The sequence below is a fragment of the Pelodiscus sinensis genome, chromosome 19 (genome assembly GCF_049634645.1).
Source record: "Pelodiscus sinensis isolate JC-2024 chromosome 19, ASM4963464v1, whole genome shotgun sequence".
In the NCBI taxonomy this organism is placed as follows: domain Eukaryota; kingdom Metazoa; phylum Chordata; order Testudines; family Trionychidae; genus Pelodiscus; species Pelodiscus sinensis.
In genome coordinates this window covers 13,454,503-13,469,402 of record NC_134729.1, presented here as the reverse complement: position 1 = coordinate 13,469,402, position 14,900 = coordinate 13,454,503, and the positions used below count along the sequence as shown (strand labels likewise).

The following is a 14,900-nucleotide window of genomic DNA, read 5'->3' as shown; positions in this document are numbered from 1 at the left end:
GTCAGCCCCTCGCGCCCTCGTGGAAGAGAGGGAGGGGCCCACCCAGGCGTAAGGCAGGCAGGGGCGGGCGGGCTCTGCAGGACGCTCCGCTAACGGTCTGTGTCACGTTGGGGAAGTGGATCTCCGAATGGGGGTGTGACGGGGCGGTCCAGCCCGGCACTGGCCACGGGAGGAGCGAACTGGCCTGCTGGGCTGAACAGGCCCCGCCCCCGCAGCAGTGCTGGGCATGCTCCAACTGCGGGCGGGATATAAAGGCCAGGGAGATGGCTCAGTTGGGGCTGGCCTCTGGGGAGGGAGGAACCGCCCAAGCACCGGAGCCACTGCCAGCCCTGCCACCTCCGCCGCTACAGTCCCCAGGCCGAGCGCGACCACGCCAACCACGGTGGGCAGCCCGCCCAGCCACAGTGGACGCCCCGTCGCTGCTGCCCCCGAACGTCGTGCCTGCCAACGTCAGGGCCGCCGTCAGCCCAGCGCCTGCAGGTGGGGTCTCCATTGGCCAGGGGGCTGGGGTAGGAAGCAACCCAGGGCAAGGGGCAGGGAAACCCGTGGCAGGCTTGGCGCGTTTTGGGGAGAACTCCCCACCGAGCCAGTGGTGGGAACCACCCACCACTAATAGGGCCCTGGGTTGGGGCCCTACCCCATCCTCCCAGAGCCTGGACTAGAGCGGGGCCTGCGTTTGTATTGGACTAGGCCTCCGAGCCTGTGGGTGTATAGGCTCGACCCAGGGCCGAATTGTGCGGGGGGGGGGGGGCACCTCGCCACAGGGGTATCTACCCTTCACTGCTGGGATCTGCACTAGGCTGTAAAGCCTTTTCCAAGAGCAGCATACGGAGCCTAAGCTCCCGTCTGTCCTGGCTCTCGCTGTCATACCACAACCGGGGTCCCATTTCGGGGAACACGTGTCTCCCCCACACAGCCAATGCAGCTGCTGTGCCCATCAGAAGCAGGCACTGGGTCAGCGCCAGTGAGAACTCACCCCGGCAGCTGTTCTCACTGGCGTTCAGGAAACTCGCTTTCCCAGTGCTGGACTCGTAGCCATCGGCGCAGCTGCAGTAGTAATAGCCAGGCAGGTTGTTGCACTTGGCGCTGGGTCCGCAGTTTACTGGATTGGGCCCCCGACACTCGTTGATATCTGAAAAAGGAGGGATGCTCTGCTCAGCTCTGGCAGGGAGACGTTCCCCGTTCACCCCCCTGCGCTGACCTGGCAGCAGGAGCCCCAGGACCCAGGTGACTGGTGCCCTGAGCATTCAGCACTCACAGGCCGGATTCACAGTGACACTGAGCCCCTGCTGGGCTGCTCTGACAGCGTCATGGCCTCTAACAGGCTCTCCCCCATCCTGTATAGAGGTCTCCCCAGCCAGCCTGGAGCTAGGGTAAGGGCTCTGTCCCCTACCTGATCATAGGAATTGGTGGGGCATGGCCACACCCCTGCACTGTGTTTGACGGACCAGGCCAGGTCTGGGCACAGCTGAGGGCGTCCGCTCAGGGCGAATTGCTCAAATTTGGGGCTCCTTACAGCCCCCTGACTGGAAAACTTCCCAAATAGGCCACAAACCAGTCCCACAGAGTGCTTCACCTGCCTGCCTGAAGCCTCACGAGCAAAACCCCTCCACCACTCCAGCAATACCCGTGCCCCAGATGGCCCCGGGCCTCATACACAGTTGGGGGGGTCTTAGAGCCCAATCTCACCTACCCCGAATAAGTTCTGTCCAATTCCAAGAAACCAGCCACAGATCCCAGGTCAATTTACCCTCTGGGCCTTACCCACAAGATCATGCTGAGCCAATCTTTTAGAATCTAACATCTAAGGCTGTGTCCAGACTCCATGCCTCCGTCGACGGAGGCATGTAGATTAGCCAGATCGGAAGAGGGAAATGAAGCCGCGATTAAAATAATCGCGGCTTCATTTAAATTTAAATGGCTGCCCCGATCTGCCGATCAGCTGTTTGTCGGCAGATCGGGAGAGTCTGGACGCGATGCCCCGACAAAGAAGCCTTTCTTCATCGACACAGGTAAGCCTCGTTTACCTGTGTCGATGAAGAAAGGCTTCTTTGTCGGGGCATCGCGTCCAGACTCTCCCGATCTGCCGACAAACAGCTGATCGGCAGATCGGGGCAGCCATTTAAATTTAAATGAAGCCGCGATTATTTTAATCGCGGCTTCATTTCCCTCTTCCGATCTGGCTAATCTACATGCCTCCGTCGACGGAGGCATGGAGTCTGGACACAGCCTAAAGGTTTATTACTACAAGAAAGAAAAGCAAGAGAGTAAGGTTGTTAAAGTATCATACATTACATGCACCAAATCTCCCAGTTCTCAATGCAGGCTTGCAGCAGAGATGTTATAACTGCTGCCTTAAAAGTCTTTGGTGAACATCCTACGTCAGGATGGGTCCACAGTTCTTTCCAGCTCTTTGATCCCTGCACTGCTGCCTCTGGGATGAATGACTGAGCTGAGCACCAAGATGGAGTTGGCCACATGGCATATTTATACCCCCTCCTCGCTTCTTCCAAGCTGGGGACAGTCACATGGCCAGTGGCCAGGTGTGTCTTTTGCCTCCAGAGGTCCATTGTTCCCTGGATTTTTACTCATTATCATGTCCATGAGCAAACATTCCCGGCCCATTGCTCTGCCTCAGACAGAGAATCCTTCAGCATCACCACAGAGTACGTATTTATAACTTCACACACAGATATTATACAATTACATAAATAGCACATATAGAATAAGAAGAAAGTAAGCTTTAAGTTGACATCTCACATGGCCCCCTTTGTACCAACTTTTTGGCCAAACACTCCCTCCCATTTGGGTACAGCAGTGATCTGGCTGCTCCCCTCAAAATCCAGTAACGTGACACTGTGACTATTCTCAGCTCCTGAGGCTAATGCGTGGGGGATCATGGGAGAGTGACCGGTTTTCGACCAGATGCCCAGTCGAACAAGGACCCTGGTGGCTCCAAGCAGCGTTTCTGATGGGGCCGTTCAAAGTCCGGTCAGTGGCCCTGCAGGGCTCAGGCAGGCGAGTCCCCACCAGTCCTGGTGCCGCCCTGTGACTATTGGATACTGATACGAACACGCCTAACAAGGCTGCAACCACTGTCCTGTGTCTGCACCAAACCTTGTGCAACGGGGCCAAGTGATGCATCTGACAAAGTGGGTCTTTGCCCATGAAAGCTTATGCGCCAATAAATTTGTTAGTCAATAAGGTACTACAGGACTCCTTGTCACTGAGGCCAAGTAAGGTGTCTGTGGAAAGCTCGTGAGTCGCTGGCTCTGTTCATACTGCTCCTGGGCAGGTACCATTTCTGTATGTGGTGGCTCTGTGCTTGTATTGCAAATGTTGGCTTCTGTGGGATCAACAGGCCTCGCCCACCTTAATGGGGGGGTTGCCCACATGTGACTAGTGTCACTTCACTGACAATGCACCTCGAGTGGGGTGCTTTCACACAGGGAGAACAATGGAATTCCTTCCACAGGGGCAGGGGTGTAAAAGGGCCCCAAAGGTTCCTCCATTTGTCTTCATTCAGCTCATCACTTCTGAAGCATCTTTGCTATGAACTGGACCCGGGAAGCCCAATGATTGATCCCGAGGGCGTGTTCCGGATACTTATCAAACAGCTGATCAATCCACCTCTGCTACCAGCCTGCGCCAGGAGCGGTGCGTTTGGGGTGTGTAATTTGACTCCTTCAACAATATTACTCTCAAGCTTTTCTCTCTCTCTTTCTCGGGTATGAATTACCCTTGGAATGTGGCTGGCCCTTTGGAATCAGAAGAATCTGTTCAGATTGCTGGTAACTGGTTTTCATACCCTCCCATCGGTGTAAGGAGGGTGCTGGTTGTGGCCCAGAGGTGCTGGGGTGTCTAAGGGGATTAGCTGGGTGACTCCTTGCTGGACAACGTGGCAAACAGCCCGACTCCTTGTGACTGGCTTGGTGCCTCACCACTGGGGTTCTTCAGGCTTGAGCTGTAAATTGCTCAGTCTCAAAGGGTATGTCTACACTAGCCCCCTAGTTCGAACTAGGGAGGCTAATGTAGGCATTCGAAGTTGCAAACAAAGCCCGGGATTTAAATATCCCAGGCTTTATTTGCATCTCCCCGTCTGGGCGCCATTTTTAAATCCCCGTAGTCCGAATTAACTGCTACAAGCGGCAGTCAAACGTTAACTCAAACTAAGCACTTACTTCGAGTTAACTGTTACACCTCATGGAATGAGGTTAGGAGGGGGCCAGGCTTAGCCTCACTGCACATCCAGCAAGCAGCCCTTTGAGCTACACCCCCGCTCCCGAACTCTTGAGCCCAGCACCTGACCCAACCCTGAACCCCTAAACCCAGAGCCCCTCCCGCACCCCAAACTCCTCATCCCCCGCCCCTCCCCAGAGCCAGCATCTCCGTCCCGATCCTTCAGCCCTCCCACATCCCAACCCCCCGCTCCAACCTGCAGCCCCCTCCTGCATTGCAAATCCCTCGGCCTGGAGCCGCCTCCTGTACCTCAAACCGCCTAATCCCCAACCTCACCCCAGAGTCTGCAGGGCCAACCAGAGCCCTCAGCCCCTCCTGAATCCAAACTCCCAACCCAGCCCCCCTTCCTGTACCTGAACCCCTCGTCTGATCCCACCAGGAGCCTGCACCCCAGTTATAGCCCCCACCTCCTTCTGTATCCCTATTGGTGGCAGTGAGTATGGGGTGGAACGAGCCACCAAGGTAGGGGAATGCAGTGAGTGGGGGATGGGGCCTTAGGTAAGGAGCGGAGCTGGGCGGGGCCTTGGGGAAGACGTGAGGCTGCCATGATCGATTTTCTGCTCTTAGAAAGTTGGCGACTCTGATCAGGCCGTGGCTGGGGAACCTAGTGCTGCGCCTGCTCCCTGCTCCCTTCTCCCCAGGCCCACAGGGGGCAGCGCACGCTGGGCTGTATCTGTGGTCCATACAGGGCCTCGTCCCAGGCTCAGGGGGCACTAGCAGCAGGAGGCTGCGAGCTGGGACCAGTGAGGGTCCCTCCCCTCTCCTGGAGCCTCCCTGCAAACCCAGCGATTTGTTCCCAAACCTAAGACTGAGGAAGGGGAAATCCTCCCCCCCCCCACCCCATGGTGGGGGAACAGCTTCTCACAGGCTCAGTGAGCGGATCTGGGGTCTTTACTGCAGCTGGCTGCAGCCTCTCGTGCAGCACCAGGCCTGGGATGAGCAGAGAGGGTGGGCAGGGGGTCCCAGCAGGGCAGAGTGGAGGCCAAGGGAGAACTCACCCTGGCAGCTGCCCTCACTTGCGTTCAGGAATCTGGCTTTCCCAGAGATGGACTTGTAGCCATTGTAGCAGGTGCAGTAGTAACTCCCAGGCAGGTTGTGGCACATGGCATCAGGTCCGCAGATTTTCTGATAGGACGCCGAACACTCGTCGATATCTGCAACAGGAGGGATGCTCTGCTCAGCCCTGGCAGGGAGACGTTCCCCGTTCGCCCCCCCACACTGACCTGGCAGCAGGAGGCCCAGGACCCAGGTGACCGGTGCCCTGAGCATTCAGCACTCACAGGCCAGACTCATGACACTGAACCCTGCTGGGCCGCTCTGGCAGGGTCATGGCCTCTGACAGCCCCTCCCCCACCCTATCCTGTGCAGGGGTCTCCCCAGCCAACCTGGAGCTAGTGTAAGGGCCCTGCCCCCTAACCCAGAGTAATGGGTGGATTGGGCCTTGACAACACCCCTGCACGGTGGCGGTGCTGTAGGGCCCGCCGACTGCCATCGGATTGAAGCCAATGCCTGCGAGGGCGCGGAGACAGATGACGACTCCAGGGGGCCTGGTGCCGTGGAGAGAGATGCCTGAGTGGAAGCCACATGGCTGCGGGAGTACGGCCCCGGCACCGCCAGGCGAGGGGCTGGCAAGGAGCTCAGCTGCACCGAAGTATGAGCACGGCCCGAAGCTGACCGGGACTGACGACCCGGCGTTGAGAACAGTGTCGTGGTGGCAATCGGCACTGACCCCACCTGGGGTGGTCCCGACGCATGAGTTGCCTTAGCATGCCGACCTGGGCCATGCTTGGGCAAAGCCGTAAGCAGTTAAGCCTCTGGCGAGGGCGACCGCAACCCTTCCGACTCTACTGACGATAGTGGGGAGGTCGTGAGACTAATGAGGTCCTGCGCCACTTCAAAAGTGTCTGGCGTGGATGGGCAGTGTGGGGGGAGGCGCCCAGGACTATCGGTCTCCCTGGCGACTGCAGTGCACTACAGGCGACTTGTGTACCGGTGAACCGGCACCGCCGTGCCTAACCGAGGGGATCTTCCCCGGGACTTCTTCACCCTCTTGGACGGGGGAGAGTGAGACCGGTGCCGGAACCTCGACGCCGACGCCCGGTGCCGGTGAGTGGCCTCACACATGGAGGCTGGTGCTCTGTGCACCGTAGGCTGTTCTGGCGGCACCGGTTGAAGCGCTGTCTCCATGAGGAGAAGCTTCAAGCGGGAAACTCTTTCTTTCCTAGTGCGGGGCCTGAAGGACTTGCAGATCTTGCAAGTGACTGCGAGATGGGCCTCACCCAAGCACTTAAGGCAACTGTCATGTGGGTCGCCTCTGGGCATAAACTTCCCACAGTCAGCGCACGTCTTGAAGCCCTGAGGCCCTGGCATTCCTCACCCCCAACGTGGGAGGGGGGGGAGGAAGAAAACAAAGAACCTAACTATCTAACTAATAGAACTATTTACAGATGAGTTGTGAGAACGGGAACCATTGACTAACTAAGAGAGAGATAGAGACGCTCTAACGACGTGACGGCGGTAAGAAGGAACTGAGGTGGGGCAGCGCTGGCAGGGGTACTTATGCCCCGCCATGGTGGCGCCACTCCAGGGGGCACCCTGCCGGCGCTACGGGTACCGCTAGGGAAAACGCTCCGGAAGATGCGGTGCACGTGGTGAACACACGTACTTCGAATGGACATGAGCAACCACTCGAAGAAGAACCAAGTATCCGGTTTTCAACCAGACGCCCGATCGAAAAATGACCCTGGTGGCTCCAGTCAGTGCTGCTGTTGGGGCCGTTCAAAGTCCGGTCAGTGGGGCTGGGGGGCTCAGGCAGGCGAGTCCCCACCAGTCCTGGCACCACCCTGTGACTATTGGATTCTGATATGAACACACCAAACGTGGTTGCAATCACTGTCCTGTTTCTGCACCAAACCTTGTGCAATGGGGCCAAGTGAGCTGTCTGTGGAAAGCTCGTGAGTCGCTGGCTCTGTTCATACTGCTCCTGGGCAGCTTGGACGGCACGGCCGGGTCTGGCCAGAGGGAGGCCAGTGGGCTGCAGAGAGGGGACCTCAGGGACCTGCCCAGCTGGTACCAGCCGGGGGGGGAACAAAGGGCAGAGGGGTGGAGAGGCCGAGAACAGAGGCAAAGACAGCGTACAGGGGAGGGGCTCCTCTTGGAGGATATTGGAGGCTCTGCTGCAAGAAGGGGGTTTTTGAACTGGACACAACCTAGCTGGCTGCAGGGGAGACTCAGGGTATGTCTACACTACAAAGTTAATTCGAACTAACAGCCATTATTTCAAATTAACTTTACTAGCGCCTATACATGCAAACCGCTATTTTGAATTTAATTTGAAATAGCGGAGCGCTTAATTCAACTAGGTAAATCTCATTCTACGAGGAGTAACGCCTAGTTTAACTTAAGTAGTTCGAAATAAGGGCTGTGTAGCCACTTAATTCGAACTAGCTGGAGGCTAGCCCTTCCCAGGTTCCCCCTGGTGGCCACTCTGGGCAAAATCAGGGAAACTCTTCTGCCCCCCCTCCCAGCCCTGGAGCCCTTAAAGGGGCACAGTCTGGCTACCCAGCTAGCAGACCGTGCACCTGGCACAAGATGAGCCAGCCACCCGCTGCCACTTAGCCCTCCACCTCTTCCCAGGACCAGGCTGGTGGCCCCAAGGAGCCTGCCCGGGGCCACAAAAGGCGGGCGCCCGCCTGGTCTAGTGCGGAGATCATGGACCTCATCGAGGTTTGGGGGGAGGCCTCCAACATCCATGACCTCCACACTAGACACAGGAATGCGGCCGTCTACAGCCACATGGCTGCCAGCCTGGCCACCAGAGGCCACATGTGGGCCCAGGAGCAGGTCTGCTACAAAATTAAGGACCTGCGGCAGGCCTACTCCAGGGCCTCCCAACCAGGGGCCGACCCAGAGGCCTGCCCTCACTTCGAGGCCCTGGACCACATCCTGGGGGCTCATGCAGTCCAAGCCCCCTGGTGGTGGTCGGCCCCGGGCCAGAAACGGAGGAAGAGGAGGATGCCAAGAGCCAGGAGCCACAGAAGCCTGCAGGGAGCCCACCCAGGACCCCCTAGTTATCCCACAGAGCACATCTGCTGTGTCGTCTGAGGCCGGGGAGGGCTCCCCATGTGAGTGCCATCATGCTCCCCTTATGTGTATGTGGAGAGGGTGGGGGTAGAGAGGGAGCCCGAGGACCACGCACCTGGGCCTTGCCCAGCATGGAGCAGCAGCTGGGTGTCATGCAGGGGACCTAGCCCGTTCCCCACACGCCGACCTCGCTTTGCAGAGGGGGCTGGGTTTCACCCACTGTGTCCCCAGGGAGAACTGACCACTGCTCTTGTTTCACCACGGCTGCAGCACCTGGGACTGCAGGGTGCACCACCCTGCCTGCAACTGCCACCTGGACCAGGAGGCGCACTCGTAACCAGGAGAACCGCCACCAGCGGCACCTGCAGCTACTGGAGCAGCGGCTCCGCATTCAGGACCACTGGGTCTGGGAGAACCTGCAGCTGCGGCAGCGGAGCTCGGAGGCACTGGAGAATCAGGGCCGTGCCCTCCGAGGTCACCTCCAGACCCTGGTGGACAGGTTCCTGCCTCCTCCTCCTCCAGCCCCTGCAAGCGCCCCAGCTCTTGCTCCTCCTCCCACCCCTGCTCCCCCTACAGCTTCCTCTGCACCCCTGTCTCTCTTGCCCCTCCCTCCACACCCACTCCCCTCCAACACTCCCGCACCCACAGTTCTGCGAGATCGGAGAGCCAGCAGGACCCCGAGCCCTGAGCTTTCCCTTCCCTTCCAGCTCCCTCCTCCCAGGTTTCCCCCTCCTCTCTCCCAACCTCATTCCTCCCTCCCCCCACCCCAGTTATGTAAAATAAAAAGATTTTTGTTGGCAAAACAAGTGTCTTTATTTGACATTAGGAAGGGGGATTAGGGAGGGGAAAGGGGAAGGTGGGGAGAGTAGAAGGCGGCCCCAGTGGGGCATGCAGGGAGAGTTCAGTCCTCTTCCACATGGAAGCTCTCCCGTAGGGCTTCCCAGATCTGGATGGCCCCCCGCTGTGCCTCCCAGATGGCGGCGGTGCAGGGCTGAGAGTATTGGCCGGCCATGCGGTCAGCCTCAGCCATCCAGGCTGGCAGGAAAGCCTCTCCCTTCCGTTCGCATAAATTGTGCAGCACACAACCTGCTGCCACCATGGGAGGGATATTGTGCTCAGCGAGGTCGAAGTGGGCGAGGAGGCACCGGAATCAGGCTTTCAGTCAGCCGAAGGCCCCCTCAACCACGATGCGGGGGCCCTGGTGAGCCTGGCATTGAAGGCCTGCCGGGAGGGGTTGAGGTGTCCCGTGTAGGGCTTCATCAGCCAGGGCTGTAGGGGGTAGGCCGCATCCCCCACCAGGCAGACAGGCATGTCCATGTCCCCGACCCTGATGTGGCGGTCAGGGAAGAAGGTCCCGGTGTGCAGCCTCCAGCACATGGAGGAGTTGCAGAACACCCTGGCATCATGTGCTTTGCCGAACCAGCCCACATTAATGTCCGTGAACTGGCCCGGTGGTCAGATACGGCCTGCAGGAGCATGGAGAAGTACCCATTGCAGTTGATGTACTGGGAAGCCTGGTGTTCCAGGGCACGGATGGGGATGTGCATCCCGTTGATGGCCCCCCTAAATTTAGGGAAGCCGAGGGCACCAGAACCCCTGGATGACCACACACCAAACTGCGAATCACTGGGGTGCTTGGGTGGCTGGGAGTGTTCGTTCTCTGGCACTGCCTCATGACCCACTCCCAGAAGCAACCCCCACTGCGATCCTGGCTGCCGCGGGCAGCATGTAGTACGGCTGGGACAGACCGAACCCTCCCGTGTGGGGCACTTTCACCTCCTCTCCCCCCGTTTTCCCTGGGGCAGCCCATCCCCTCGTTGCAGTGGCGGTAAGTGCTGTACCTGCACGAGCACTGCTCCGACGGTGGATTTCCCCACGCTGAACTGGTTCCCGACAGATCAGTAGCTGTCCGGCATTGAAAGCTTCCACAGGGTGATGGCCACACGCTTCTGGAGCAGGATGGCAGGCCTCATGCAAGTGTCCCATCGCCACAGAGCAGGAGCGAGCCACTCGCAGAGCTCCAGGAAGGTGTCCTCCTTCATCCTGAAGTTCTGTGTCCACTGTTGGTCTTCTCATCGCTCCAGGATGGTGTGGTCCCACCACTCGTTGCTGGTGCCCAGACGCCAGATGTGGCGGGGCATGCTGGCGTCCAGGCGCTGCTGCGGCTCCTCCATGGTCCCCAGGGAGGCCAGGAGGAGAGGCAGGGGGCTGACGTGCACCAGATGATGCCAGGCAGCCTCCAGCCATTGCTGGCAGGCTTTCAGCAGCAAGTCCAAAAATTGGAGCAGAATGCCCAGGGCAAGCTCTGGCTCCATGGTGCCAACAAAGCAATTACTGACCTGATGCCCTGCCAGAACCGGTTTCAGCTGCCCTTAAATGCGATCCAGCATCCAATCAGTGTGGACACACTATTTCGAATTAGCAAAACGCTAATTCGAATTAGTTTTTGGGTCTAGATGCGTTATTTCAAATTAGCTTATTTCGAATTAACTAATTTGAAATAAATTAGTTTGAATTAGCGCTGTAGTGTAGACATACCCTCGGACATGCTGGGCAGAGGGGGCCAGGCCTCCAGGCCTGAGAGATTCTTTGCTGCGTTCAAACTCAATAAACCCCCTTGTTTGGTGCTGTTGAGTCGATCTGGAGGGGAGAACAGGGTCGCACTATTCTCTCTGGGGGTATGTCTACACTAGTTCGTTAATTCGAGGCAACTGGAGTTGCAAATGAAGCCCGGGATTTAAATATCCCAGGCTTTATTTGCATGTTCCCGTCCGGCTGCCATTTTTAAATGCCACTAGTCCGGACTAACTGCCCGCAGCTACACGTGGCAGTTTAAAGTTAATCTGAACTAAGTCCTTTGTTCGGACTAACTGTTATACCTCATTCCACGAGGAGTAACAGTTAATCCAAACTAAGGACTTAGTTCAGATGAACTTTAACCTGCCGCTTGTAGCCGCGAGCAGTTCGTTCAAACCAAGGGGGGATTTAAAAATGGAGGCCGGACGGGAACATGCAAATAAAGCCCGGGATATTTAAAGCCCAGGCTTCATTTGCAACTCCGGTTGCCTGATTTGCCAACCTAGCTTGAATTAACGAGCTAGTGTAGACATACCCTAAGAGATGAGGCCCTGGAGGTCCACGGGGGCCCACAGCAGACACAGGCCTGCTGACGGCCTCGAAAGGCATCATCCCAGAGATGGAGGGGGGTGGACCCCCAGCAAAGAGCGGACTCCCTGAGAAGGGGCTGTCACACCGTTGCAGTTCTACCATAGAACCAACGGGCCAGGTGTGGGCGCAACTTGTGAGACTGTGACAAGGGGTAACCTGCTTATGTGTCAAACTCCGCTTGTGGAGGTACTTTCACTTTCACACGGGGAGAACAAAAGAATTCCTGCCGCATGAGCAAGGGTGTGAAAGGACCCCAGAGGTTCCTCTGTCTTCATTCCAGCTCCTTACTTCTGAAGCGTCTTTGCTATGAACTGGACCCAAAAAAAACTCTTAATAGAGATTGTATTCCAGAGACAACAAACAGTCGATTAATCTCTCTCTGCTCCAAGCCTGCACCAAGACCTGGGTAATTGGTGGGTGCAATCTGATGGATTCTCTCTCTCTCTCCCATTTGGGGATTGGAAGATTCTGTTTTCAGAACGTCCCGTCTGCGTGAGGAGTGGCGCTGGCTGTGGCCAGGAGAACGGGAGCATCTAAGTAGTTGCTCGTGTGACTCCCTGCTTTGCCAGCGTGGCACACAGGAGTGGCCCTTTGTCAGGCCCAGCCAAAGAGTTCGCGGGGCCCAAGGCAGGACGCTGGGTCTGGCCGGACCACGTGGCTCCCAGTCAGGACAGAGAATGAGCGGGCTCCAGGTGGGCGGGTTTCACGAGGAGTAACGGTAGTTCGGAATAGGAACCTACTCTGAACTACCTAGTTCGAGCCCCGTGTAGCCGCGCTGCACGGGGTTCGAAGCAGCGGGGATTTAAAAATGGCGGCTCCCCGCTTATGCTAATGAAGCCCGGGAAATTCAAATCCCGGGCTTCATTAGCAAGTGCGGTATGCATACATTACCCCGCTAGTTCGAACTAGCGGGGTAGTGTAGACATACCCTGAGCGACTGCTCAGGTCCTGCTCTAAGACAGCCACGTGGCGTGCACATCGCCAGCCAGCCTGTCAACCTGCACTGTGTGTAGCTACAACGAAAGCCTCCCAGAGCTCTGCCTCCCTCCTGCGGGAAACCCCAACCACCCCACATGGGCCTGCTGGACCTTGTGAAACACTAGTGACCCACTGCTCGGCCCCTTCCCTCGTTCCCCGAGCACTGACACTCCCCTCTTTCCCCCTCTAGTGTCTGGACCATCTGGCGTCGGACGGGGAGCCCCGTTACCATCGCAGGTCTCCAATGTGTCGGTGAAGAAGCGATTCCCACTGGACTGGAATCCATCCAGGCAGGCGCAGTGGGTGCTGTTCACACACGTGGCATTTGACGGGCAGATCAGGACAGGGCAGATCTCAGAGGCACCTGCTGGGAATGGAAACCAGAGTGAGCCGCCCTGCACCGTCTGCCCCTTCCCCTGGCTCATCTCATGCCCTGCAGGCCCCTGCCCAGGCACTCCCGGCAGCTCTTCGGCCCCTCGTCTCCTACTCGCTCCTCAGCTGGGCTGGGGCGAGTAGGGCCTGGTCACTGGTGAGCACGGTCAGCCCCTCTCGCCCTCGTGGACGAAAGAGGTGCCTGGCTCCAGCCAGATGTAAGGCAGGCAGGCAGGGGCTGTGCGGGCTCTGCAGGACGCTCTGCTTATGGTCTGTATCCTGCCCCACGGCCCGACCCCCACATTCCTGTCCTGGGGTTCCTTATTTCCATAGCTCTGCTGATGCCCTTTAGTACCATAAGGAGACAAGAACAGAGAGAGAGAGAGGACTCCAAAGCGGGGGGGAGGGCGGGTAGTGGAGCACCCATGGGGATACCACCTCGAAGAATGACAGTTACTGCACCGGAGGTGAATAACTTCGCTTTCTTCTTTGGGGATGTCCCTGCGGGTGCTCCACTATGGGTGACTGTGTAGCAGTAGTCGCCAGAACGGAAGGAGGGCAAGGAGTCCCTATTTATCCACTGTGGAGAGCACCACAGTCACCACTGCCCCATCTGAACGAGTGCCTAGGGAAAGAGAATAGTGTTTGGCAAAGGTCTCATGTGAGGACCAGGTCGCCGTCCTGCAGATGTCCTTCAGAGATACCCCTCTATGAAACACTGTAGATGTGGCCATGGCTCTAGTGGAGTGGGCACGTGGTTGGGATGGAAGGGGTAAGCTTTTCGCTGCGTACGATTGCATTATGCATGAGGTTACAAGATTGGAAATCCTCTGGGAAGATAGGCGTTGACCCTTTGATCTCTGTGTCAAGGAGACAAATAAGTGGTTCGTACGCCTGAAAGGTTTTGTGTGATCTATGTAGAATGCTAAGGCCCTGTGGGTGTCCAAGGAGTGTAGGGCCGCTTCTCGTGGTGAGGCATGGGGCTTTGGGAAAAAAGTTGGCAGGATCACTGGTTCGTTGACATGGAAATGGGAGACAATTTTGGGTATGAAACTTGGATGTAGTCTACTCCATCCTTACAGAAAATTGTATATGGTGGTGTGGCTATCATGACGGAAAGCTCACTCACTCTGTGTGCTGATGTTATGGCAAGCAGGAAAACAGTTTTCAAAGTGAGGAAATGCAAGGATATAGTCGCCAGAGGCTCCAACGGTGGCCTCATTAGGGCGTCGAGGACAATGTCCAGGCTCCACACCGCTGGGACTGGGTCATGCCGTGGGTCCATGTTGGTAAAGCCCTTGAGAAATCTCTTAGTAGTAGGATGGGCGAAGGCAGAAACACCATCTATTGGTGATGTGAATGCTGATATTGCTGCAAGGTGCACCCTGATGGAGGCTAACGCAAGGCCTTTGTTCTTTAGGTGCAATGCGTAGTCCAGTACAGAGGGGATTGATGGACGTGTCGGATCGTGGTGGGTCAAAGTACACCAGGAGGAGAATCTGCACCACTTGTGAAGGTAAGTTTTTCTCATGGTTTGTCATCTACCGTGTTGGACTGGAACGGAGCAGAGGGATTCAAATGGAGTCAGCCAGGTAGGAACCATGCTGTTAGGTTCAGCATTTGTATCTGGGGGTGTTTCAGGCATCCTCGGTCTTGTGTGAGGAGATTGTGGAGAGGTGGAAGGTGGATCAGTGTCTGTGCAGAGAGTCGGTGGAGGAAGGGAAACCAGTGCTGTGGTGAGGCCAGTCCAGGGCTATGAGGATTAGCATTACCCTGTCCGCCTTCAGTTTCTGAAGGACTTTGGGGATCAGAGGTATGGGGGGGAATGCATAGAGGAGGGGTCCGCGCCAAGTCGTAAGGAAGGCGTCCCCTAGGGATGCGCAGCCTAGGCCCACCCTGGTGCAGTACTTGTGGCATGTTGTATTGGCGGGAGTTGCAAAGATGTCCACGCAGGGAGTACCCCAACGTTGGAAGATCTCGCGTAGGACGCCATCGTGCATTTCCCATTCGTGATTTACATAGAAGTGTCTGCTTAGGAAATCTGCCGTCACGATTGTGGT

The 14,900-nt window shown here is 57.3% G+C and overlaps 1 protein-coding gene across 4 annotated transcripts in view; it reads right to left on the bottom strand.

The window, feature by feature from the left end:
- The window catches only part of LOC102454223 (adhesion G protein-coupled receptor E3-like), a 145,982-nt gene that overhangs the window by 118,177 nt on the left and 12,905 nt on the right, over nucleotides 1-14,900 (bottom strand). For all 4 annotated transcript variants that reach the window (XR_012896657.1, XR_012896658.1, XM_075902415.1 and 1 more), the window contains exons 3-5: nucleotides 12,698-12,835; nucleotides 5,238-5,393; nucleotides 977-1,132 (exon numbers count right to left, since the gene is read on the bottom strand). Coding sequence is in view for 2 of the 4 variants with exons in the window: in XM_075902415.1 (XP_075758530.1) it covers nucleotides 977-1,132; nucleotides 5,238-5,393; nucleotides 12,698-12,835 (450 nt within the window). In the remaining 2 variants the exon portion in view is untranslated. The remainder of the gene's footprint in view (nucleotides 1-976; nucleotides 1,133-5,237; nucleotides 5,394-12,697; nucleotides 12,836-14,900) is intronic.